Raw genomic sequence first — 27,918 nt, forward strand, 5'->3', positions numbered from 1 at the left:
TTGTGAGGCAGAGAGAGGAGCCAATATGGCACTTAGCAGTAGGCGACCATATAACTTATCCTCTGAATCATGATGCTCTTGAGATTGGCAGGGGCAGTTTTAATAGTCATCGCTGGACAATGTGTATGAACTAGGACTGTCTGAGTCAAACCAGGACGTATGGTCGGTTGACACCCAACCTACCTCAGAAGAGAGTGAGAGAGGAGGAGGAGAAAGGAGAAGGGAGGGAGAGAAGAGGAGAGGGAGAAGGCGAGGGAGAGGGAGAGAAAAAAAAATGGGAATGAAAGATTGGCTGTGAGGCTGTGAGAATCAAAGAGAGACGCCCTGTGTGGGCATGTCTGGGTGGCACTCTGCTAGTTGTTTACAAAGTGTTATCTTAACCCCTTTCCCAGACAAGCAAATTAGCATGTTAAAGAAACACATAATAGAAGCCTCCACTTGCTACAGAGATTCAGAGCTCCCAAGCAAACACAGTTTCCAATGGATATCAGACAAAAGGGATGTGGAAAAGTAAGAAGAGCAAAACGCATTTCTCATTCGGCACGTTGCTCAATTCTCTTCAACGCCCGTCTAAATTCTGTTGGGTCCTAAGCACAAGGGCCAGCAGCTATTCACACAGCTTTTAACAGCACAGAGAAGGCATCATGAGGCTATGACACTCACATAGAAAGAAGTTGAGAATAAAAAGAAAAACATGCAGTGAGCACATATGCCTGGAGGAACTATGTTTTGGACATGTGCTACCACATGGACTGTGATTCTCGATTGCTTCTACTCAATCAGACACAGCTCTAGCTAGGGGTGTCAGAATTTCAGAAGTGCTCTAAAGGAAGGGCCAGGCAATCTTGGCAATCTGGAAAGAGCTGGCAGCATTTTAAGCATGGAGAGGATGGTGAAAGAAGATACGGAGCTGGAAGTAGAAAAATCCGTCAAAGGACAAAGCCCAGCAAGAGAAGGCAAGTGCAAGGAGAGGTCAGGAAGCAGAGGGTGGGAGGGGCTGCCCTTGGAGAGTCTCAGGCAGGGAAGCTGGGTCTGGACCTACAAAACCGGACACAGTGTCCATAAACAGGTCCTGAAGACCAAAGCTGTTCCTCGACATTTGGGCTGAGTCCTTTTGTATTCCATACTCTCATAGAACCTCTTCATTCCTGAGAGAGTACTTGCCTCCACTTGTAAAAAGCTTCATTCATTAGTATGAGTCAACGTCAGACTCACCCTTGGCCTGGAAGCCCCATGAAAACAGGGGGTGCATCTGTGTTTGGGGTATGATGATATTCCCCAGGTCATAACAAACATGGCACAGGTACTTGGGGGCACTCCGCAAATATTTATGGAATGGCTGATGAAATCACTCAGGACTCTTTTGTCAGTGATCTCACCCACAGCCATGCCTTCAACCACCATGCAGAGGCTGATACCACTCCAATGTCTCCCCAGCCCAGTTCTCTCCTCCAGAATCATGTATCAAACAGTCTACTCAGCGTTTTCAAGTGAAAACGTTAGAGCATCTCAATTGTACTTGAGAGATCCAAAACTGAACATGTGACTGCCCTAGTCCCCAATTAGTTTCTCCTCAAGTATTCTTCATTTTAGGGAGTAGGACCCTGTCCACTTGAACCAGGGCTGCCAGTCTTCATATCTCCCTCTTCCTCATTCCTGTACCTCCTGTCCATCAGCAAAAGCTCTCATTTCCATCCCTTAAATTCTCTGGGTAAATTTTCTTCTCTCTGTAGACCACAGTGGTTGAGTTTAGGCTCTGGAGGTGGGTTGACTGAGTTTGAAAATAGGTTCCACCACTTACTAGCAATTTGCTCTTCTAGACCTTATTTCCTTATATACAAAATGGAGATAATGATGGCATGTGCTTCCTCCAATCTATTTTCCACTATTTAATCTAAGTGATCTTGTAAAAATGCAGTCTCATGTCATTCATATGCTTAAGCTATATCAGTGACTTCCACAAGAGATGGGATAAAACCCAAAATTGTTAATAGGGTTTAAATAGCCAAACTTTGCTATTCTTTAGCTTCAAACCTGCCATGTTCCTTCCCACTTCAGGGCCTTCACATATGCTGTTCCCTCTGCAGGTAACACTGTTCCTTTTGCCTTCCCCTTTTTCCTTCCCTTCACGATCAAAACCTCTCTGAAATGTCACTTATACTCATTGTCTCCACTCTCCAACTGACTGCACAACGGCTTCTGCCCCTCTCTCCACTGAAACCACACAGCAAAAGGTCATTATGGCACCTGCTCCTGAAGCCGATGAACCTATGTTCAGTTTTATCTGACTTGACTTTTCTGAGTGCCAGACACTGCTAACCACTCTTTCCTCAACGTTGCCTCTGCTTTTGTCTCCCTTGCCTATTCTTTTGTGTGTTTTTCGTCTTTCTCTGAATGATTCATCTTTTGCCTTCATTTGCTTCCCTTTCTTTACCAGCCCCGAAGAAGATGAATTCTCAAAGTTTCCTAATTGGAACTCTTTTTCTCTTGCTCTATTCATTCTCGTGGGTGGTTCTATCCATTCGCCTGGTATGAGTACATAAAGACCCCCAAATCCTCATCTCTAGGTCCTTTCTCCCTCCTGAGCTCCAGACCCACGTTCTTCCATGGGGGTGTTTCATAAACACAACACACATAAAGCTGAAATCTCTGAATGCTCTTTCTTTCTCCGTTGGTAGCTCAATGAATGGTACCAACACCCATACAATTGCCCAAGTGAAAGCTTGAGTCATCCTCGTCTCCTTCCTTTGTCTGCCTCCCTACATCTAGTTAATCATCACATTCTGTTGACTCTGCCTCCCTAGATGCACTCAGCTCTGTTGACCTGTCTTTGTTCCCAATGCCACTCCCATAGTTTCAGCCCGTTTTGTACCGCTGTCAGAGTTTAAGGAAAACAGATCCCTAAATGATTTTCCAGAGGACTAGTGGTCCAACTTTAAGAAGAAGTGTTTCTTTGGCAACTAAGAAATGGCTTACTTTAGAAAACCTCCTCTCTGTGGTCCTTTCTTAGTTGATCGACCCTGCATGTTAGCACATTTAAGGTTCTGAGAAATCCTGTTGCGAAGAAATCTGTTCAGAATTCTTGAACCAAGCATTTCTCAAACTTCTTTGATCAAAGCACCCCTTCTCCAGGACACACTTCTTGACATCTTACAGGATACTGTGTATTGTTTCAAAACACAAATCTGATCATCTTCTCTATTTGAAAATATGACAGAGAGGCGGATAAACACTAAAAGAAGACAACTTGAACTTTATCCTTTGGGCAATTAGAAACCCTTGGAGATTCCTAAGCAGGGTAATGATCTAATGCCCACACAATCAATAGCTTCCAATGACTGAGCTCCTACTATAAGTAGGTGCTTTTCATCTATCATCTCTAATCCACACAACAAGGCTACAGGTGGGCATGATCCCCAAGGGAGCAGACTGAAATCAGGTTGGTTAAGTGTTGGGTCTAAGGCCACATAACCAATAAGAGGAGAGCAATATCTGGCTCAAGGTCTAGATGGCGTTAAAGCCATGGCTGTTTGCAATAAGCACATGACATTTTGCCTGCTGGACAGATTGGAAACAGGAAAGCTTGGACATACATTCTTAGAAGGCCATTATCACGTCTTTCTTTATTCTTCCCCACCTCTGTTCTCATACCCCTCCAGTAATGCCTCAGTGTTAGCCACTCCTCTTAAACCTGGGTGTCATTGCCCTTTCTGTAGGTCTGCTCTATTTTTTTCCCCCTTCAGCACCCAGCAAGACATCAGACAGCTCCAGGAAATCCTCTCCCCTGCTGAAAAACTGTCTTCATAGTGCCTGAATAATTCCAAATTCTTCAGCCTGATCTTCTAGGCCCTCCCTTATCTGCCACCAACTTTTCCTCTCTGATCCCGACTTTAGACACTGTTCTAAATATAACCCATACTCCAGCCTAACCCAACTAGTCACTGTTTAGGAGCTTCCCTGCCTTTGTTCCTGCTGTCCCCTCCTTGTGGAAATCCCTCTGCGCTCCTAAGTGCTGCAGCTTCAAATCTACCTATCCTTCAGGTCTCTTTTCACTGTAACTCCACAGAACACATCCTGATCTGGACTAACCAAATACTGTCTGGTTTTCAGCACGAAAGAGCCAGGAAATGCCCCCAAATTTGAAAATCAGCTTAACTTCTGAAAATTACACTCGTAAACCCCACCGTGGATGGCATTAGCTATCTGCAAAAGCATACACCCAAAGGAAGACCAAGAAGTAGATAGCTAAGGAGATAAGAAAACACCTTCCTGGAAGAAGGTGCCCAAAGCTGACTCTCAGGACACAGTTTTACCTGCATACCTGGAACCATGAGATGAGCAAACAAGACCTGAATCACATCAGTTACAGGAAACAGAGGGAGTCACCAGACCATACACCATTGTGATAACTGGCCAAGGCCATGACCTAATCAATTACATTCTGCTCTGGTGTATGGAAGCGTAGTGTGTGCTGTCATAGATGGAAGGAAGCCAAGGGACGGACGTGCAGAGGCTGCTGCCAGCGCCGACCAGAGAGACACTCACAGAGTTTGGGGGATACTGATTTGTAGGACAGGGGAAGGGTTGGTAATGAGAGGATTGGAGATAATTCATCCATCTTTCTCAGACCTGGTTAGTTGTCTCAAAAAGTCCCTGTTTCCTTTGTTCAAATAACCATCCCACCAAGCAACCTATTGAGAACCATGATGGCTTTCTTTTGTATCATCAGAAAGGAATATTCTGGGCAGGGCAACGGGAGGTCCTGATTACATCATGAGGTTATTGGGAGGCTACAGTGAGATAATATATGCAGAGGAATTGATCCAGGCTGTACACAGTGATTGTTAATAAATGTAGGTGTTTAAAATCAATCAACATATTGTAACTGCTTCTGATGACAAGTTCTTATATATTAGGTTAATGTGAACTGGCTGCCTAGTGTCTAGGTGCCCTCATGATGGTGGGTACCTGGATTTCCAAAACAAATTTCATGATCCCGGATGAGAATGAGCCAATTTAAATATTGCCTCAGAAAGGGCCTGCCCACCATTTACCTGGTCTAGGGCATCTCTAGCTCATTATCATCCTCTAAATACCCCACCAACTCATCTGTCTAACTACCCAGCACATGTCTTATACCATTTTTGTTCTAGTTTCAATGCCATTGCTTGTATATTTCCCTAATTTCATCAGACTGTAAATTCTTTTTGGGTGGGGGCCCTAGTATCCCTTATAGATACTTAAATGTCATAAATACTTAATGACTTGAAATGAGTTGAATCAAGGACCACTAAATAAATGACCTGAGGTTCAAAATAAGGCTATAAATCCTGCCCTCAGGCTGCTATGGAAGTGGGCTGCAGACCCCTGGAAAGGAGGCCAGGCCCTACAGGCTGAGAACTTTTCTCCTGGTGCCCCCAGCCCAGGAGTGGATACAGGAGAGCCTGCTAGGTTGAAGGAGGGCCACTCAACTGCCCAGGAGAGAGAGAGAGAGAGAGAGAGAGAGAGAGAGAGAGAGAGAGAGAGAGAGAGAACCGCCCGCCACACTCACCCGGATCTCGGACTGCACAGTGCATTTAACCAGTTTGAAGTTCTTCCCAGGGTTGAAGCTGTTGCTGTAGAAGCAGACCTTGAGTATCCGCACGTCTTCCTTCTCCACGTCTACTGGCACCACCACCATGGGTTCTGGAGGGCCTTCTGGCTGACGTAACGTGCCCACCTTCACTCGGCTCAGGGGCTCCGACACCCCAGACATCCTCTCAAACGGCAGCTAGGACCGGCACATTGCAGTCCTGTGGAGAAAGCAGAGGGACAGCCCTGAAGGAGTCTGTGTAGGCCCACATGCCTCGCCCCCCAGGGACAGCACCCAGCAAGCTGAGACCCACGCAAACACCACATTCCCCCATTCCTGAAAACTTCCCTTAAAGGCATTGGGATTTATTGACTTGGGGAAACCGAAGCACAAAGGATCAGTTTGCATAAACATCCGGGTATTCAACGCAGGCTTGGAACTCCCAGACTGTGAGCTCCCTCTTCCAGAATCCCCTTCTCTCCATCCCTTTTCTCCTCCCACACTGGCTCTTAGGCAAGGGGCCCACACTTTGCAAACGCAGCTGTGAGAGGAGGCGGTCGCAGCACGGTTCCAAGGCACAGCTGAGAAGAAAAAAGCGAAGGACAGTGGAAAATAGCAGGAGAGAAGCAGGGACAAGGGGAAAAACCAAGAAGAAAAAGAAGAATGGGTGGCCCGGAGGGCACTGGAACAGAGAGGGGAGGAAAGGGTGGGGGACCACGCTATTAGTGGATGACTTTGTCTGCCCCTGCTTGAAGCCACCAGCCCGAACTTTCTGGGCAGGAGGCCTCAGTCCCACAGGAACTCATCGTAGGGCACATCATTCACTGTACATAGAAGGATTCAAGAGGGACAGCATTCCAGCAGCACAACTTGGGAGGTCTTTCTGCCAGGTCAGAGGGGGCTGGGCCCCTAGAAGCCCTGCCCAGTTCTGATGACAGTTTGGTAGACACTGATACAGACTATAAGAATCCTAGTAATCTTTACTTCACCCTGAATCTCAGCAAAATTGGTCTTCTTGATCCAACACGACACTGTTGGGTTTACCCACCACTGGTCAAAAAGCAGGAGTGCCCCAAGGAAGCAATGGAGGTTCTATCTCCAGACCAGGTGGTGTCCACCTTAGCTCCACGCTAGGACCCCCGGGGCAGGTTTTAAGCACACTTAAATCCAGGCCCTGTGCTCGGAGAGTGCCCCTGAGCTGGTCTGTGGGGAGGTCTGGAATTGGTATTTTTAAGTTTCCAGGGATTTTTCTAACATTCAGCCTAGGTTGGGAACCACTATTCTAGACTAAGCTGAGCTCTCATTCTGAACCCATTCGTACAGAAAGGTATCTCCCTTCTAACAAGAGACTTGAATTTTAGGGGCACATTCCTAGACCAGGAGTTGGGAGCAAAGAGATGAAGTTGGCAATGTTAAAATACAAATGTGGAGTCAAATGCTTTAGAAGTCGAATCAAAGTCTGTGTTCATTCATTCACACTGTGTTAAGCACTAGAAAGCAAGATGCAGACAGTCATTAGTTTCAAAGAGTCATTCCTTTAAAAATAAAAAAAAGCCCAATGTGTATTATGAGCCATAAAAGAGATGCTGTGAGGATGAGGGACGGAGCCAGGTATGTCCCTTCCATCCGGGGACAGTCAGACAATGGGCAGAGTGCAGCCTGAGGCCACAGGCCAGCTAGAATTTGGGAAACACAGATGAAGAAAAAAAAAAAAAATCCAGTGTGCTTTCTTTTAGAGACTAATATAAATATTCCAGAAGTAGCCACACATTTTTCTACAAATATTGACTAAGCATGTCCTGTGTGCGAATATTCTGCTCTGTACTGGACATATACCTAAGTTTCCCCACACCCTCAATAAGGAATCCAGAGGAAGTAGCTTGAGAGGAAATCTACCCGCGGAGTGGGAAGTGGGTGACAGGGAGGGGAAGACAGCCACAGGAGAGTTATCAATTGAGTTACTGCCACTTGGGCAACAGCAGCATAATCCCACAGAGCTATCCCTCCCGGGGCGGGGGTGGGGTGGGGTGGTGGCTGGGCATATATGTATACACCACTTCTTACAGCCACTGTCCTCAGCATTTTAGCCAGTTCTGCACAAGGGTAGAGTAGACTTTTTAAGCAGCCAGAGAAAGTCCTTAGGCACAAAGATGCAGATGCTGGCAGATAGAAAAGAGCAGGAGAACACTGAAATGACAAGGCCCAAGGGGATATCAGAGGGAACAATGACAGATCTGCTAGAGGATGTGAAGATGAGAGAAGGGTGTCTTGTCCCTAAAGGCATGCACTCTAGTTGTAGAGACAAATGGTCAGAATATATATATATATATATATATATATATATACACATGTATATATATATATACATATATATACACATACATATACATATATACACACACACACACACATACAAGTAAGTAAATAACACACACAGATTCAGGATCCGCTGTGTCTCCTGAGCCAAGGGCCCCATGATCCCTGGGCATCTGTTGGGCATCCCTGGGCATCTGCTTTACGAGGCAGTTTTGTGAAACAGGTGCCTGGGGTAGGAAGGAAGTGGAGTGGCAGACGGTATCTGTCTCCAGGGACTAGATCCTACTAATGGAAGCCAGAGGGCCTACATTCCAAAGGCCATTTGGAAACAAGGGGCACAATCAGTGCTGTCATATGGGTTGATGGGAACATGGACTCAGAGCTGGAAAGAAGGGCATTATACCCTCGTCTACAGGTTACACCATGTGGCTTCTGGGCACCCACAATGAAGGGAATGGGTGCCACTCAGGACATGGCCTCCACCCGGCCCAGGCAGCATCGTCACCCAAAGGCTCCTGGTGCCAGTGAGGACACAAGAGATACCCCAGGGATTCCCTGAAGTACCAGGGAAGAGTTTGAGAGAGAACAGTTCAATTCAAGAGATCTGGCTGGTGAAATCTGGAAAAGTCCATTTTCACACACTGTGTGTGTCACTGGCTGAAGGGAAGAGTGAAGGACATAAGCCCTCTCTGAAAGGCAGCACATAGGAGCAGAGATAGAACGGGGATTAGAAACCTTGACCTGGGGCAGAGTGTGGGGCACAGTCGGCAGTTGGGAAGAGGGATTAGACTCTCATGGTGCTTTTAAACCTGTGCAGGTACAGCCACCAGTACAATGAAATGTGGTGCTTTCCAACTTGAGGGGCCAATAGGATGTAAACATGTAATGAGGACGTGGAGCATCAGGAACTCTCATTCACTGCTAGTACAAAGCCTGGAAGACAGTTGTGCGGTTTCTTAAAAACTAAGCATACTCTTACCATGCAATCCAGCAATCATGCTTCTTAGTATTTACCATAAGGAGCTGAAAACTTATTTCCCACACAAAAACCTACACACAGATGTTTATAGCAGCTTTATGCATAGTTGCTAAAACTCCGAAGCAACCAGTATGTTCTTCAGTAAGTGAATGGATAAATAAACTATGGTATACCTAGAAAATGGAGTATTATTCAGTGCTAAAAAGATATGCTCTATTAAGCCGTGAAAAGACATGGAGGGACCTTAAGTACATATAACTAAGCGAAAGATGTCAATTTGAAAAGGCCAGATACTCTGTGATTCTAACTATATGACCTTCTGGAAAAGGCAAAACTATGGAGACAATAAAAAGATCAGTGGTTGCCAAGTTTTTGGGGAAGGAGAGATGAACAGGGAAAGCACAGAGGATTTTTAAGGAAAGGAAAATACTCTGTATGATACTGTAATGCAAACACTTGTCGTGACACATTTGTCCACGCCCACAGAATGGACAACGCCAAGAGTGACCCTAATGTAAATGACGGACTTTGGATGATTATGACGTGTCAATGTAGGTTTATCTATTATAAAACTCTGGTGTGGGGGGGTGTCACTAGCTGGGGAGGCTGTGCATGTGTGGGGCAAGAGGTATGTAGGAAATCTCTGTACCTTCCTTTTAATTTTGCTGTGACCCTAAAACTGTTCTAAAAAATAAAGTCTATTAAGCAAAAAAATGTAATGCTGGGAAACCACAGCCTAGTAGCTGACCCCCTTGCCCAGCCTCACCAGGCAGTGTCTTGCTCCCTCTCCCTCAGGAGCCAGCCCCACCCCCAACCCTGGCCAAGGAGAAATGTTCATATTCTACATCTGACCAACTCAACCCACCCAGACTGATGTGTTGGCCATCACCAATATGCTTGGAGGATACAGGTTTCTCATCTTTATCAGTTTCCCCTGGCCCTTGGTTCAGGAGGCATCATCCACAGTGGTCAACATGGCTCCAGCGGAAATATTTTAGCGAAGTCATTTCAGTCGCCCAGGATCTACCATTACCTTCAACCCAACGCAAGTCCCTCACGTCTGTCTTTAGTCCTGTACTATTTATTTCCAAAGTGTTAGGTTGGTGCAAAAGTAATTGCGGTTTTTGCAGTTATTTTTAACCTTTTAAATCACAATTACTTTTGCACAAGCCTAATAATTATAATTTAAAAACTTTGAAAGAAACATAAGTGCTTTGCACAACAATCCTGGGAGATGGGTATGGATGATTATGCCCATTTACAGATAAGAAAATATACTCAACATCTGGTCCACGATTCATGCTTCCTGAATAGCAAACTTGTACCCCAATGTGGATTAGAATCCAAGTTCAACACAGTGTGATTTATAGATGATGTAATACAGAAGTGTACACCTGAAATCTATGTAACTTTACTAAAAATTATCACCCCAATAAACTTTAATTAAAAAAAAAAAGAATCCAAGTTTAAAGTTTTTCCCCTTTCCTGTCTGCCTTTGAAGAAGACAGTATCTCTTGACATTACTGTGGTTGGCACAAACTCCATGCAATAAGACACTGATCATGCCAGCACTGAATATGCCCAGTCTATGAAGAATCCCGAGGCCCTCGTGGCTTGGAGAGTGTTACCCCTTCCCAAACTAGGACCTAGTCATGCGAAGATCACCAAATCCTCTGACTCAACCTGTGAGCCAAAAGCCCTGCCCCTTTCTCTAATCCAGACCTGGACCCCCAGCTTGGCAATCCCTGCCCCCTGCATCCTGGCCTGCCCCAGACCCTATGAGCTCTGTTGGACGAGAGTACATCCTTTCACACTAGTGAAAATCCTGGCTCTGAGCCATCGTGAGCGACAGCTTGCCTCCCAAACCCCGGATCTGCCCAAGTCAAAGTCAAAAAATAACAAATACAAGGAAATGGGATCAAATTAAAACAGGAAACGTTCTGATTGGCTATAAGAATGTCTTGGCCCAAACCTGTAAAGGGTACGAAGGGAGGCTGCACAATCTCTAAGTGCCTGCCGATTTCAGGAAGAAAGTAAATGATACTCTTCCTGACTGGTAAGACATTCACCTGCCTGAAGGGGTATGGGTGTGCTGAAGCAGGATTTAAGTCCTCTCAGAGCCTCTGGATAGTCACTGTACCCAGGGCTATGTTCTTGGCATGGGCAAGATGTCAGGGTCATAGGGGTCAATATCTCAGAAAAATATAATCTTGCACTTGAAGACATTGTAAAGTCATGTGACGTCTTACTGAACACATTCTGTCTGCTAGGGAGTGTACTTAGTAATCTCTGAGTCTTTAGAAAAATCCTGTAGGATAGTAATGTTAACCTCAGACCTTAAGAGAGAAAACTGGAGCCTAGAGAGGTGACCTGGAGGCCACACAACTGGTAAAAGGTAGAGACTTAAGGCCACCACGTTGCCTAACTCTGAAGCCCATCATAAGTGACACCCCAGACTTATATGGCATGGCTGCCCCAAGGACACGAGTTTTAAACCCAGAACCTATGAGTCAGATATGTGTGCACCTTCTCCCTGATATCATGCCACATATCTGACTAATGGTCCCCTTTCCATGCTCCCTCAAATCTTGGGCAGAATTTTCAATCCTTGAAACAATGCGTTTTACCCTTGGACTCCCAAACTCCGCTTTCATGTCTGGTTCCCGAGAGGCCACGCTTCACTGTTGATTGCCAACTACTAGAGGGCTGGTGACATGGCTGTTCTGCCACCATGCTTTGGAGTTAGTGCCCACCTGTGCCACTGACCAGCCATGATACCTTGAGACAGGAGGCCAGATGGGTCAGAGTTCCCAGACAACAGTTAGTAGGTAGATCATGGCCTTTGCTATTTCCCCGTGCCCATGGCAAAATAGGAAAAATAAGGACACTGTGGAGAATTCATCATGAAGCCCAATGTATCCCATTTAAAGGGCAGTCTTTCATTCTAACATTATGTCTTCCCACGTGTTTTGGGGTTTCCAATGCTCATTCACTTATGAAATGACAATGACAGTCTTTGGCAACTGATGGTGAAGCTTGACCTCTTGGGGAAGTGAGAGTGGATGCCGGGAGCCCGGAGCTAAAAGGCATTCTCTCCAGGACTGAAAATTCTGCCACTTACAAGTGTGATCTGGACAAGGTCACCTGACTAGGGCTTGGTTTCCTCTCTTGAGGTATGAGGCTAACATTACCTATCCTGCAGAACTTTCTGGAGAATCAGAGATCGCTTATGCCAACTCCCTGGCACATGTATATTTTAAATGCCTATGACTTGGCAGAAGAAAGAATCAGAAACCCAATACTCATCCCCACTCGTCAAAAACTAAGCTGGCCTAGTAGGTGGAGGATTGGGTGGCTGTGGCAGCCCCCTCTTTCTCCAGGGCACTGAGACTGCTTTTCTATCAATACCTGCCTTCCTCTATCCCTCTGCCCACCTGAAAAGATTACCCCTACTCCTACTCTTTGCTCATACATAGGGCCATTGTCTGTCCTGAGAACACCACAGAAGCATGGAAAGTAGCCTCACGGGAGACTTGAAAACACAAGCCCTTTGGATCTTATGGAAGCCAGAATGTCACAAGACACGCTTTATTTCCACTCCGTTTCTGAGTCACTTCCTCTTGCTGTTTCCACATCAACAAAATGGGGAACACATGCCTTTCCTCTGCAAAGTCCTGCTGAGAGCAGCCACTTAACTAACTGGTAGTGACCTTGCAGTCTCGGGGAGCCAGGCCTGCATTTCTGAGCAAGCTGGGCCCTACTGGCTCCACGCAGCACCTCTGCCCCAGTCTCAGCCCTTTCAGCCCCTAGTTCCCTCACCAGCATCCTGCCTGCTCCTGGGCCTCCCAACCCATCATTTGGCTAATCCCTTCCCCTCCTCTCCAAGCATCCCTCCCCATTACCTTGCAAAAGAAGGAATCAGAAAGGTGGTGATTATCACCAGCTATAATTCAATATAATTCAAAAACATTTATTGAGTCTCAATCACACTTTCAGCCTGCCACTTGCACACATTACCAACTCAGGATAATTCTGTTACCAGCATCTACCAACCTGGAGGTCAGCTGACTTCGGGGGGCTCTCAGGGGGCAGGAGGGGAGCAATGGGGTGCATTACCCATCTTTCCCTGTTAACAGACCCCTGTTCTCACTAGTTTAATGACTTTGATTCCTGCAGTTGGGCAAATTTTTCTTATCTCCTATGTGAACTCTAGGGTCCGCTGCTTCCCCAACCCTTCAAAAAATCCCTCACCTTGCTCCTTATTTGCCAGCTCATGATTGATTTTGGCTGGTCTGTTTTTCTGCCTCCTTCCTTCCTTCTCCTTACTTCCAGTCCTCTCCCCTCCTTTGTTCCCCCTCTCCCTTTCTTTCTTTCCTTCCTTCCTTCCTTCCTTCCTTCCTTCCTTCCTTCCTTCCTTCCTTCCTCTTTCTTTCCTTCCTCTTCCTCTTCTCCCATTCCCTTCTTTCCATCTTCCTCCTTTCATCTGTACCTCCCTGCCCCTCACTCCACCTTCCTATATCTCGGGAGGCATGCCAGACTCTGGGCATACAAAGATAAACACAAGAGGGAAAAGGGTCCCCATCCACCAGAGACTTATAATCCAGTAAAGAGGAAAAAGATGAAAACAAAACAGTCGCAGCATGATATGGGCTAACAGGGGTCTAAGGTTGGTGCCAGGGGAGCACAGAGAGGACTTGCAGGGGACTCAGGAAAAGGTGACACAGCAAGATGGGGAAACCACATGATCTGACATAGGGCTGGCAAGGAGGGTGGTCAGGGGTTGTTGGGAAATGAGATGAGACAGGGCAACATGCTAAGGAATTTGAACTTCACCCTGTAGAAAAGCAGATTTTCATTTAAAAAACATAAGTCTGGCTCCAGGCGAAAGCACAGGCACGAGTTCGGAGGCAGCAGGAGCCGTTCAGATGAGGCTCTGGTATGTGTTTCACAACTGGCAATCCAGGGGAAAGAAGATTTGTAGCATTTGCCAATCTCTCTGGTGTAAATGCTTCCATTAGGGCTGATGTCAGTTACCGATGTGACCTCACTGAGAGTGGCTTTGGAGAGAAATGGTTGCCGCCAGCCTATGAGAACTGGTTCCAGCACACTACTGCCTGAACAGTGAGAGACCCCGGGGGAGGAGGGCAGATTTCAGAGTCACTTGCCTCAAGCCCACCTGACCCTGACATTGTTTGTTCCCAGCAGTAGTATCACCACGCGGCATTTTAAGACAGCAAGATACAAGGTGTGCGGAGCACAGAATTTAAGATGTGTGCCTTCCTCTGAGGCGCTCCTGTTACTCTCCATTCTCCTAAGTTGTAATTTTCAAACCCACACTCTATCATCTTTAACCCCAAACTAAATTGTTCTCTAACGTCTCCATTTCGAGTCATGATCTCGGACTTTTCCTTCTCTCCCAGCCTTCAACTTCAATGAATCTCATTTCCCTCTCTGCGTGCATTACAGAGTTGGCTGGTGAGCAGGCAAATTTGGTGACATGACAAATCAACACTTCAGTTGGGTGTTAGACCGAGTTCTTCCCCATTTTCTTGAGGTTAATGAGGAAGCCAGATGACAAGGAGGTGAATTCATAACTGGTCAAATGGTTTCTTCCCACGGCTGCTGGTCAAGTGTCCATATTAATCTGAGGACTGTTGTTTTAACTGGCCTTTGTTCACACCTTTTAGTTTGGCATTAAGGAGTTCGTGGTTATCAGACAAGAAGCACCGAGTTGAGCCCACGATCGGGAGAGAACGTGACTTTCATTGCAGACTACAAATGACCCCCGGAATCTACGCAGGCTGGCAAGACATGCCAAGTGTAACAAAGGCAACCAGTGAAATGGGATAAATGTGAAGTTCTTCATACAGATTAAAAAACATCTTCTCTAGTCTGGGATGAGGAAGATGTGGTTTAGCAACCACATGGATTAAAAACATGGGGCTTAAGCCAACTAACTCACTGTTAGTCACTATGATATGGCTGCCAAAAAAAATTTCTGCAGTATTGGGGTTACCAGAATACCCCTAAAATAAGGACCATGATTTCCCCTGGGGCCCTGCACAGACGTGACCACAACTACCCACTGCCAGCCTAAGGCCCCGCAGTTGGAGAGGCTGTGTTCTAGAATGAGGACCCTCAGAGCCCTCGGAGCTTGGAGACTTTTTCACATGCTGCAGACCCTGAAAACTAAAGGGAGAGGGGAGTCCTGAGAAGTGATGATGGATTCATGGTTTCAAGTGGTTGTAGGGCTGCATTGCAAAAGGTGGACCCAACTCCTTCATCCAAGTCAAGGTTAAAAAAGTGTGCAACAGACAGGAGGGAAGAGGGTCTCTATGTTTGCATCCCTTTCTAGAGTATTGGCACCCTTGCTGTTTTTACTGATGTCTCCCAAGGCAGATATCACTCTCATTTGGAGAACGAGGAAAAGTGACTGAGCAGCTTGCCTAAGGTCACCTGTTAAGTGGTAGAGGTAGGACCAGACTCAGATTTTTCATCTGAACCCAACAAACACAGCCTACAACCCAAGTCCCATTAGTGAGCCTGCCACTCTGGGCTTTGTCTCTACACATCAAGGTTATTTCTGTGCCAAAGAGCATAGCTCAGAGCACTGCTTTCCTGATGTGGCTCCCAGAATCCTGCTCAAACAGAAACTTACACATAAACTCATCAGTTCTAGCCATGCAGCGCTAAAAGGAATACCAGCTTTTTGATATATTAGTATGTGTAATATTGATGGCAATGTAGAATTTGTTGTCTTGTATGATACATTTCATAAACAGAAAATATTGACGACAAAAAGAAAACTCAGGCCGTTTTGTTGTTTTGTTTTTCAATCAGAAAGTACAAACCCAAGTCTAACAGTACAGGTGTTGTCCCCTTGTCTATTACCACCCTGAAAATAACTAAGCCATCATCTTGAACAAGCTTCTCCACCTGCTAATCCCCAATCTGCTACTCTTTGCAAACCCAGTATATATTACAAATTTGCTTTATGTAAACAGATACCAAAACCATTAAACATGATGGTGCCCCCCATCTGTACACTGCGTAATCAGCTTTCATTTTAACGCGAATTGGGTAAAACAGCAATTTTGATGCCCTGTCAAGCAAACAGGATGCCACCTGTGTGTGAAAACACTTGGGAAAATTAAAAATAGATGGAAAAATCCTCAGCAGTTAAAAATGCTAAGGAAAACAGCTTAGAGGTACCAGTACGAACCTTTTAAACAAGCCAAGACACTGTGAGAAAAGTAATAAAATCTTATGTTTATGAGCTGGAAATGAAACAGGTAAAAGGGCCAGTTGATTCAGAACTGGCTTGCTGAAGAGCAGATTGGTTAAATATAACAACTCACATGTGTTGACCTGGTTACCCAACTTTGGTAAATACCCCCCCCCACATATCTAAAGGGGTGGGCGTGGATTATTTGCACAGATATGTTCATAGCTGTACTATTTATAACAAATGGCGAGATAGTAAAATCAGAACAAAATGCTCAGGAGGAAATCTAAGCAATATCAGTCATGACAAACTCTGATAATGTGAACTGTGATAATACATGGAAATATTTATATAAAAATGTTAAATGACAGGGAATGGAGTTGACATAACTGTTTATAAATGTGTAAAAATGCCTCTACATTTAAATTACATACAATTAAAAACTGTAAGTTTTTTTTACTGTCACATTGATTAAATATATTTTTTAAAAAAATTAATAAGAGCTTTTGCAAGGATAGTAGCCTGCCCTCTTTCCACCGTCTCCTTCTAACTCCTCTTCGGACACAGTCTTACTTTCTGGACTCTCCACATAGCCCAGAGTGTGGCCAATCTTCTTACCCCACAGCTAGACTAGAGAACAAAGAGGTCCCTAAAATCTAGATATCTGGATCCTACCCAAAATCAAAATTGGGGTGGTTAGGGTAGAGAGATATCTCAATACAATCGGCCAAGACGACCCTAGGACTACAAGAAAGCTATCCTCAACTCCAGGCTGCCTTCCAAGAGACTAGAGCGACTGCAGCACCTCCCGGGGGGTCTTTGCCCCACTGTGACCGGATTCCCCTCCATCTCTGAGACCATGTGCATGTGCCCTCCTTCTTCCGCCACCCCTGCATGCCGCCAAAGGGCTCACTTCTGAGAGCTAACAGCAGGTAACACAGAGCACATCTTTACACGGACCCTGGGCCAGCACTTCACCTGCACAATGAGCTGGTCGGTCCTAATAACAAACCTACCAAGCAGCCACTCTTATCACGCATCTCACAGATGAGGCGACTGAAGCTGAGCAAAGGGATTTCCCGAAGGTCACACAGCAAGTGAGAGCAGACCTGACTCAAACAGAATCCGAGGGGCTGCAGGTGTGGTCTTGACTGCCACACTCTGCAAAAATCTAGAGCCAAGAAGGAGGCCTCCACCCATAGCCACCCCTGGGTAATGTCCTCTGGGCTTGGAATTCTCCTGGAGAAAAGAGTGGACTGTTGGACCTGAGACATCACCTCACACAGCACTTCATTTAGTGGCTTCTTCATTCTGGCTGTATGCACACGTATCTATGTAGATATTGACAAAGATTCTCTCCAATTGACCAGATTTCAATCAGACTCCCCTGAGCTCTCTGAACCTCAGCTTCTGTCTCTGTCCTTGTAGAGTCCAGCTTTAGCAAAAATCCTGCTCAGTGGGTTTAGCCAGAATTCTCCAACATCTATAGCTGATTACCCTTGATTTCTGATCAAATGTCTCACACCCCTTTCTGCCCCCACCCCCACCCCCGCCATCCCCTAGGTATTATCTGACCACTTTGGCCTGCTTTCAGCAAGAATTCGGTTAGGTCAATTTAGACAAGAATTATCCTCTCAGCAATTTTCCATCTATTCACCCCCTCCCTGCTTCTTGGCTGAAAATCCTCACTTTCCCTTGTTTTATTTCAATTTATTTCCTGTACTGCAAAATCCTATTGTAGTAGCCTGCTGAATAAAGTCTGCTTTACTCTTCAACAAGTGTCTGAATAATTTTTCCTTAACAACATATACATACGTATATGTACATATCCCAAGCCTTTGTCCTGGGGCCCAGCCACCTCTATTTTTAAATAATATCCCAGGTGATTCTAATAGATACCCAGTGGGGGTAGAGAACAGCTGGTTTGGTCCTTGTTTCACTTGGAGAGCATTGAGTTTCGGAGAGACTGAAATGTGAGGACTCTCGGCTGAAACCCAGGCCCCCCACCCCCAGAGTGGTGTTCGACAAATACTTGGTGTGGCGACGGGTCTCAGTGAGTTACGATTCTTAAATGCAGGTGTGTCTGAGTCCCTCATTGCAGAGCACTGTAGTGGTTTTTGTTTTAATTTCTAGTTACCCAAACCCATTATGGGGAAATGGACAGAAAGAAGAGAAACAGGTGGTTTCAGTTTTCCACAGCTCAGAAAATCAGAAAATTTGGGGGAACTCTGGTCGTTTAAAACTCCAGCCAAGGTACTTCCAAGGCAGGGGAACATTGAGTGCAGGGCCAAGGGATTCCCCAGCTCATAGCTCTTCTCTCACAATCTTCCCAACCACTACTCAAACTATGGTAGGATTTTTTTCTTCCCTGGTTAGAAAAACAAAATAAAATACAAAGGGAAAACCCAACCCCAAATTTCCTGAGCCTGAAAGGTAGCAAAATTAGTTATCCTTTTATAAGTACTATGGAAGAGAAAGAGCTCCTGGCCCCAAAGTCAGGTTTAAAACTTACAGTCAGGTGGCCAGGCTAGGCTGGGAAGGAACTGACTCTTAGGGTCCCCTTTGGGTCAGAATTTGAGTAGGAGGCCCTGAAAATGGGAGTTGAAGGGCAGATGGCTCAACAATGTGCCATGGGAAGGAAAGAAGGGATGGAGGAATGGAGGAAGGCGGGAAGGAAAGGAGGGAGAGGGAGAGAGAGAGAGAAAGGAAAGGGAAAAAACACGATGTTTCCCCATAATTCTGTTTTTCTCAACCAGGTACAGAACTTCCCTCATAAATTAATTTCTGTCTATCCTAAAGGTAATTGATAAGGAGACTACTTAAGCAGATGCAATTAAAGTAATATAAAAACTCCAAAGATTATATGAATATTTGCTACACGAGTATGCTCCCATGGTTACAACTGGGTTGTATGCAGAAAGGGAGACACAGAAAATACTACGAACAGTTGTAGCAGAGAGGCAATTAACTTTGCCTTTTAAAGGGTTTGGTTTCAACGATAAATGCTTCTCAAGAATCACTTTGGCCACTTCATTTGACCCAAGCCTGAGAATACCCCGGACCGCACTACCTACCTCCAGCCTCTAGCACTTATATTTCCCAGCAGCCAAGTAGAGAAGGGGGCAGTGTCAGGATCCTGGGCTTTAGTTCTGTCAAAATCATGACTCCGGCTCCCCCATGTCAGATATAAGGCGGTGCTCACCTAATGGTCCTTGGCCTTCCTCCAACTCTTCTTTCATTGAGGTTTCTGAAGTACACAGGAAGTCTGAGAAAACAAGCAGCAACCCACTTCTGCATACCTTCACCACAGACATGAGGCAGGAGGGAGAGAGAGCACAGCAGAACCCAGAAAGTGCCCTGTGACAGAGGAGAGGCCAAGGGGACTGTGTACTGGTGGGCCCTCACGGCACAGTGGGAGCGAGCAGAAATGGATGGATGGGAGGGCTGTGTAGGGGTCATGTCCACAGCTAGGTTCTTCAAGAACCCCCAGGAATCCAGTTCTATCACTCTTCTTCTTTTGTGGACTGAGCGTTTTCTGGTGACCTCACGTACACACACAAACTCTATCGCATTTAAATTCCTTTGAATCACATCCAACTTCCATGCCAGAAAGATACTTAGATAACGTGGCCTCACCAAGTCACCTCATCTGTCCGGACTTCATTTTTATCATCTAAAAAGTGAGGGGATTGGGTGAGAGGAAGGTGTTTCCAACAGAGTCTTGAGCATGAATATTTCAAACCGTTAAAAGTGATAGCCTGTCTTGTTCCTGAGGTAGTTTAAGTCTTCACTGTTTGGCTGAAAATGCTTCAATGTTTGCAGAACCTCCCCCTAACTCCCCAACACCAAACACCTATCAGTGGCCCAGAATTCAGGGTTAAAGCCACTGGACCAGATTAGATGCTACCCCAAGTGCCCTCTTTGATCTAAAATTCTGGGAGCTAAAATCATTAGCCACAAGGAGAGACCCTGCATCCTTGAGGGAGAAATGAGAGCTCTAAGAAAAAAATGTGAGGGACGGGGATGTAGTTAGGAAGAAAAGAAAAAGAAGAATGTGGGATATTGATAAGGAAAAAAAACACACGTAATAACTAAGATTATATGAGTGAACTCACTGGTGGTGGGAACCTGAGCTGAAGGGACTTATAAATTATCTATTTTTACCTCCTTTGTTTTACAGATGAGGAAATTGAGGTCAGAGATGTCAAGGCGGAAATCTTGATTGTGGTGAACAGAGCAGGACCCTTTGGTGGGGAACAATCATAGGACTGAAGGGCCTGAGTCTTTGTCAGGAGGCCCGTCTCACCCAAAGTAAATGCCCTGCTGGGTGCTGGAGTGATTCCTACGGACTGACTATGCAGAGGACGCCGGCCAGGTACAGAGTCAAACAGAAAAGGAGGCCTCTGTCTTCCGGAACCTTCCACAGCTGCATCCAACACCTCCCTGGTCTTTACCTCGCCCTGCTTACTGTGGACTGCCCTCTTGGGAGAGGCTTCTTCCTGCCAGAGCCAAAATGCTCGGCTGCCCAGAAAGGAACTCTACATTTTAATGGTGGCCTGAAGTAGAAATACTCTTTGGTCACACATGCAATAACAGGTGACAGTTCACAAAGCACTTGCTCTTTTCACCTTCCTCCTCTCTCTGGAGGTGGTGCTGGCCCCTTTATTGGGGAGGGGACACTGGTTCAGAAAGGTATAGGTCATTCCACACCAGGACCACCTGCTGCTCATAGACATTTTAATGCCAAGCTCAAGAGAAGCCCATAGAAATCAGTTTGGATGAGCTATGCTGACAGCAGCGATGACAGCCAGACACCTCCAGAGGCCACTCTGTGGGGGCAGACAAGCTGCCCAGACTTGCCTGGCTACAGCCTGCCCCACAGCTCTCTGGGTGTAGACTTAGGTTCTCAGGACTTTAGAGCAGCATATGGGCTGTGAAGGTCACACAGCCCTGGAACTTCTCCCACAGTCTTGCAGTCACAGCTGAGGCTCCAGGTGGACGCTCAGTCCGAACTCTGGTCCCTGCTCAGCCTTGAACCGAGCTGGCAACCACACCCCCCTTTGTCCCCGCATTGCCAGCTGAGCAGACTAACCTCCCACTCAAGGGTTCTATTCTGAGCTGTCAACATAACCATCATTTGTCAAGCACCTAATTGCACATGGCTGTGTGCCAGGTGAGGGGAATAAAGAACCCAGAACACAGGCTTCCCTGCTCGCTGCTGCAGCCCACGGCCCTTCTGGGCACACACAGGTCGTACAGGCAGAATGCTGAACCAGACATGGATAGACAGGGTGCACGTAGTAGCTACAGCTGGACGCACAAAATGGGGAGCGGGGCTAAGTGCATAATGGGGGGGGGGAGACCACCATGGGAGAGGCGTGCAGGGCAGAGGGAAGAAAATAGCCCAGGAGGCAGGGTTTTGAACTTCCTATGTTGAAGCCCGAACCCCCAGGACCTCAGACTGTGACTGCATTTGGAGATGGGGCCTTTTAAGTGGTGACTAAGGTAAAGGAGGCTGTCGGGGAGGGCCCTAACGCAATGTGACCTGTGTCCTTACCAGAAGAGGAAATTTGGACACACAGAGAAACACCAGCTGCATGCAGAGAAAAGACCTCGTGAGCACACAGGGAAGGCAGCTGTCTGCAAGCGGGAAGAGGCCTCAAAAGAAACCAACTCTGCTGACACCTTGACTTTGGACTTCTAGCCTCCAGGCTGTGAGAAATACATGCCTGCTGTTTAAGCCTTCCAGTGTGTGGTGTCTTGCCGAGGTGGCCTGAGCAGACTGACAGGCAGGAGGTCTGGGTTCTGGTTCCCACCCTTCGCTACCTATTACTAGCTGTGACCTTCAAAAGTCATTTCAGCTCTCTAGTCCCTCCCCCTCTGCCTCTGCCATGAGGTGCTGATGATTTGCCCACGTGAACCAGCCCAGATGATCAGAACATTGCAGGATGTAGCATCACGCAGTTCGGTGGTTTCCAAGACCTGAGTGCCCCTCCGGGGAGACTGTTACAAATACAGGCGGCCTACTCTAGAGCTTCTGGTCAGAACAAGCAGGTGGGCCAAAGGAAGAGGAATCTTTATTTTAACAGGAAGGACGATATACAGCAGGTTGGGAACGACTGGAGACTGTTGGTAAGGCTGATGCCAGGGAGGGGAATAAGCTGCCCAAGACAGACACTTCGTGCAGGGCAAACAAAGCTGGGGCCTGTGGGAGGTCTTCCCGTCCCAGGCTATGTCCAGTGCTAAGACCCAGATTCTAAGTCTTCTTTGTGTGTCCAGGACACGTAGGGGGAGTCAGGAGAGCAGGTCTGGCAAGGACTGCACTTCTGACACCCTCCTCACCACCGACCCCACCCCCGTCTTCCTACTGCCCTGAAACCCCAGAGGCTGCAGGTAGAGGCATTTCCTAGGCTGTGTTATCCCATCGTGGACTGTCATGGATGAAGGCCCTGTGCCTGCTCCTCTAGTCCCTTCTAACCGCATGAAATGGCCAAAAGACACTGCCTCTAGGCTCTGCTCTGCAACTGACCCTAAGCCTTTAAATAGGTTGGTTTACCTCTCTGGGCTCAGCGTCCCCTCTGTACAAAGAGGGAGTAAGGCTGGACCCTTCAGTTGCTTGCGGCTCAGATGTGCTATGTGATTACAGCACCCTAGGGCCCAAAGGACACCTAGACATGATTTTGTCCTGTGCTCTCCTCCTGGCACACGTAGAGAAATGGATCTCCTCAACCCTCAGGCTTGTGGGCAGGACCTTGTAATAAGCATGCTTTCTAGTTTCTGTATTTGGTGCTTTGACCTCTGGGGCCCAGCTAACCCTAGAGGGACAGCTGTGCTAGCCAGTTCTTTCATGTGCAAACCAGTCAATCCAAAGCTCATACCCCCCACCACTTCCTTTTTCAGCTCTCGCACTCTGGGCCACTATTCTCCTGCTCTAATCACCCAAAGGCCACCAGGTACCAGACAACAAGGGACAGGCCCTGTGTCCCAGGAACCACTGAGATTATCCAGACTAGCTTATCCTAAACCTGTTTACCCTGCCTTACCTGTTCCGTCCCAAGAAAACCACACTAAATGCTCTTGTCCACATTTCCACCACTCCCTCTGCCTCCTGACTGACCCTGGTGTTTGCCCATGTGGCCCTGTTTCTAGGGACCTGTGAGTATCAGGTGCTTCCTTCATGACAATCATCCCTGAGTCTGTGTGTCTTACTGTACCTGTTTCAAACAAATCCCAGTTCCCCTCAAACAGGCCTGCTGTGGCCCGAGCCTCTGGGCCTGTGTGTAACCCCTTTGGAGGTTCAAATCCCCTCCAGTCTACCTATATTTTCATTATCTGCATGTACCACACATGAAAAGGGTTTGGAACTCCTGATCCAGTCCACCTCCAGTCTAATAATTGAATCCTCTGTGTAGGCCTTGCTGTCTCATGCATCAGGCCTTTCTACTTCTAAGGCACTGTCATTGTTGAAAAAGTCTGCAGTATGTTCACAGCAGACCGGCCTTCTCACAGCTTTTGGTGTCTGGTTGGACTTCCACCCTCTAGGGACATTCAGAAGTGGTTCAATCCCACTTCAGGATGACATCCCTTCAGCTATTTAAAAGCAGCTCTTTGTTCCCCTAGGGGCATTTCTCCTCCTCTCTAAACACTCCCAGTTCCTTCAGTGTGCCTCAGAAGTCAAGAGTCATGCTTTTCATGATTCTGTGGTTCTGGAGGTTTCCATGCCAAGGCCCATGGCTAAGTGTCAAGCTTGCAGGAGAAGAAAAGACTCCCTGACCCCAAAAGATGCCTGATCTTCCATGTAACCACGTCTAGTTTTTCATGAGATTCTGAATGTGAAATGTCTGAATTTCTAAATGTCGCTACAAACTTATAGAACATGATATGGAGGGAGCAGCTGCTGGTTCCCCTGCTAGCCACTCACCCAAGACCAGTCTCCTCTGGGATGGCTTCATTATGTCTTAGTTGGAAAGAACTAAGTGGAGAGATGCTTTCCCACCCCTACCCAAGGCTCTTCCCAGTCCAAGAGCCCTGGATGGTCTACGGTCCTGGGGGTCACTTAGGAGCAACTTGTCAGAGAAGTTCATGAGGGCACCAGTTGTAAGATCTCCGATGCACACTTGGCACACAGCTTCATACTGCTCCCCACCCCCGCTCTCACAAGGAAATAACATAGCATGCTGTTGACACACTCCCCCTGGGATGCTCAGGTTAGGTGTCTTTTGCCCTAAAGCGGGGCAGTAGTAACAGACATGAATGCAGCAGGTCAGGCATGGATGGTGGAGACTAAGCTAACAAGAGAACTGGTACCCAGAGTGGGGGACAGCCCCAGCTCAGATACCTGACCCCCACATGACCACTTCTAGTTTTTCATGTGAAACTGGAAATTCAGATTGTAATGTGAACTCTTTCATTTTTAAATGTTGACACAAATTTACAACACATAGTATAAACTAACGAAACCACGTCTTTGGATTGGATTGAGTCCTAGACAACTAGTTTACATCCCGTCCCAACCCTAGCCAGGGTTACCTTTCCCTTCGGGATAGGGTGGCCACTCAGCTCTTCCCCAAGGTCTTTCTCAGCTACCACATCCTCCAACCATGATGCCCTGTGCTGGATAATTTTATACGTCAACTTGACTGGGCCACATATTTAGTCAGAGATTATTCTGGATGTTTCTATAAGGGTATTTTTGTATGAGGTTAACATTTGACTCGATATACTGAGTAAAGTAGATTGCCCTCCGCAATGTGGGTTGGCTCATGCCTTTGGGGGAAGGATAATAGAATGAAAAGCTGACCTCTGGAATAAAAGAGAATTCTTCCTGCCTGATGGCCTTTGAAGTAGGACATTGGCTTTTTCCTACCATTTAAACTTGAACTAAAATATTGACTTTGCCTGCGTCTCAAGACTGCTGGCCTTTATACTTGAACTATACCCCTGTCTCTCCTGCATCTCCAGATTTCCCACTGCAGATCTTGGGACTTGTCAACCTCCATAATCCCATGAGCCAATTCCTTATGTTCAATCTCTTTATACATATACACACACATATATGCATCATTTATATGTATCACATATTTAGGATACATATGCATACATACAGAGGGTGCCAAAAATGTATACACATTTTAAGAAAGGAAAACTGTATTAAAAATGTAATACTCAACATATACTGATAACAAAAGATGAATACAAGTCACGTTTGACTTCTGCAATTACAAGAGGTGCTCAAAGTGGTCAGAGCAACATTGACCAAAGTGTTCACTTGTGTACATTTTTTTGGCACCCCTGGGATATACATATATATCCTATTGGTTCTATTTCTCTGGGAAACTTTGACTAATGTGGTCTCCTATCTAAAAGAGAGCTACAAATCTGAAGAAGAAGTTAAACATTTTATGGAGTGAAAACACCTTTTCTTGTTCTCTTCCAGACCATTTATACCATATTTTCAGTGTTGAGTATAATAACAACTACCATTTATCAAGCACTTTTTGGTGCATCAACATGATGTTAAGATATATATATATATATATACACACACACATACACACACACAGAGGGTGCCAAAAAATGTATACATATTTTAAGCAAGGAAAGAACTGTATTAAAATTATGCTGATGGTAACCACTTTGAGCACCTCTTGTAATTGCAGAAGTGAAATGTGACTTGTATTCATCTTTTGTTATTGGTATATATTGAGTATTACAATTTTAAGATTTTTCTGTTCCTAAATTGTGTATATATTTTTTGGATACATATATATATATATATATATACACACACACACACACACACACACACATATACGTATAAAATTTATACATATATTTATATATATACATATAAAATTTTTATATATACATATAAAATTTTCTTATTTAATCCGCACAATGCCTGGTTCCCTTATCAGAACACATAGGTATCATGAGAACGGGGGCCGTGTCAGTCCTTCCCACCACTGTATGCTCATACTTGGACCAGCGCTTGGCAAGGAGGAGATGCTCAATACATTGTGCCTGAATTAAGGAATGGACTGTTCTTTAAAAGAGATACTCTTAATATCCTCATAGTACAGATGAGGAAACGGAATCTCAGAGACACTTAAATAACCAGCCCAAGGTCACAGGGTTAAGAAATGGTGGAGCTGAGACACAACCCCAAGTTCTCTTGAATTCAAAACCCACATTCCTGATCCTCGGCCCCCTCCCACGGTGCACGGGAAAGTGAGACCCATGTCCAGTGCCTGACCTTGACATTCACACTTATAAGTTGATATTACGACACACTTGACTTACAACTCTCTTAGCCAATGGGGGTGCTTAGAGTGTGACTCCTTCACAGCTCAGCACCCCACACCCATCCCTACAGCAAAAGCTCTGCTACTGGGCCATCCACTGAGGTTTCTAAAGAGTAATTTGAGAGTGTAACCACAGTTTCATTTTTAAAAATAAAACAAATGTTAAAAAGAGGAAACCTACTCAGGGAACTTGACTTGTCCCATTTTCTCAGAGCTGCTTCAAATAAAGGAGGAGATGGCTTGGCCTGATACGCAGGCCAAGAGGCCAGACCAAAAGGTGATTGAACTGAGGCTGACCAGCTTGGTCCTGGGCAGGAAGAAGGTTTTGAGGAAATGTGCACAATTTCTAGAAACTACCACCCCCTTACCTTCTGCCTCTGTAACTCCATGTGGGTCAAGCCGCATGGCAGGTGGCATATACAGGACTGATGGTGAATGGAGATAGGTAGAGCTCACAAAAGGGAAAATGAAGCAAGCATACAAAAGAGGCAGGAGAGGGGAGAGGGTGAAGGCCGTGAAGGAAGGGCCCCAGACAGACCAGAACGGAGGTAAGAGGCTTGCACAACCGTGGACGCACTGTCAGGCCCACTAGGGGTACAAGGTATAACACGGGATGATCAGTAATTTGGTCTTGAATGTGGCCACACACACAAGTCTCTTCAGTCTCTTCTTACTCACCAGACCCTCCAGCCTCCAGGTAACAAGATGGTATCCCTGATTGCCTTGATCCCTCATGGAAGCCATTTCAGTCATAAATACACCTGATACCCCACATCAGTTCTGTCAGAAACAATGGTCTGGTTTCTCTTCCTCTCTCTGCAACATCAAGCTCCCATTTCAATGATTTCAGTACAACCCAGCCGTTCTGATAATGACATAGTAAGGTGTGAGGAACACTGCACGGTCAGGGTGCTGTTACCCTAACCCCCAGGAGCTCTGAGACCCTGAGCACTGCATATCCCCATCGGGACCTCAGCTTCACCTAAGCATGAGGGGTGGACCAGCTCTTATATTCTTTAGCTTAAGTCCTTAATTTACGATCACCTGTGTCACTTGACATTGAGTTCTTTGCAGGCCCTGGAGCCCCCAAGCCTAGCAAGAACCTGGCCATAGCAGGGCCCATACCTGCCTGGGAGGGAGCCTCTGATTATAAGATGGTAGGAAGAGAGCCACAGGCTCTGAGTGAGACAGAAGGGGTCTTAGGATAAGTCCTCTAAGAGGGAAAAGTGGAGGTTGCAAAACATTGGGAAGGGAATAAAGAGGGGATGATACTCGTTTCTTCTTTTATCCCAATATCACAGCTCTGTTTATTCTGAGAGGCAACCAGCTGCAGCTCCAAAATAGATATGCTGAGAAATGCCTCTAATGACAGAGAGAGCTTCTGCAGGAACCAAGGTTAGAACAGCCCTTTTCAAGGGATGGGAGCAGAGAAGCGCCTGAAAGGGGGACACTCCTGGGTGTTTCTGCCACTCCTACCCTGCTGGCTGCCCTCCTCCTCCCTCCCAGACCAAGGCAGCAGTGG

The 27,918-nt window shown here is 46.2% G+C and overlaps 1 protein-coding gene across 3 annotated transcripts in view; it reads right to left on the minus strand.

Annotated features, from left to right (window-relative positions):
* PTK2B (protein tyrosine kinase 2 beta) overlaps positions 1 to 27,918 on the minus strand; it is a 108,425-nt gene that overhangs the window by 41,047 nt on the left and 39,460 nt on the right. For 2 of the 3 annotated variants that reach the window (XM_019733126.2, XM_019733123.2), the window contains exon 2: positions 5,552 to 5,792. In XM_019733126.2, coding sequence (XP_019588685.1) covers positions 5,552 to 5,755 — 204 coding nt within the window. In that variant the 5' untranslated portion in view covers positions 5,756 to 5,792. Of the gene's footprint in view, positions 1 to 5,551; positions 5,793 to 19,166; positions 19,335 to 27,918 lie in introns of those variants that run through there. The other variant, XM_019733124.2, reaches the window with a different exon arrangement.

This window comes from Rhinolophus sinicus, linkage group LG07 (assembly GCF_036562045.2).
Source record: "Rhinolophus sinicus isolate RSC01 linkage group LG07, ASM3656204v1, whole genome shotgun sequence".
NCBI lineage: Eukaryota > Metazoa > Chordata > Mammalia > Chiroptera > Rhinolophidae > Rhinolophus > Rhinolophus sinicus.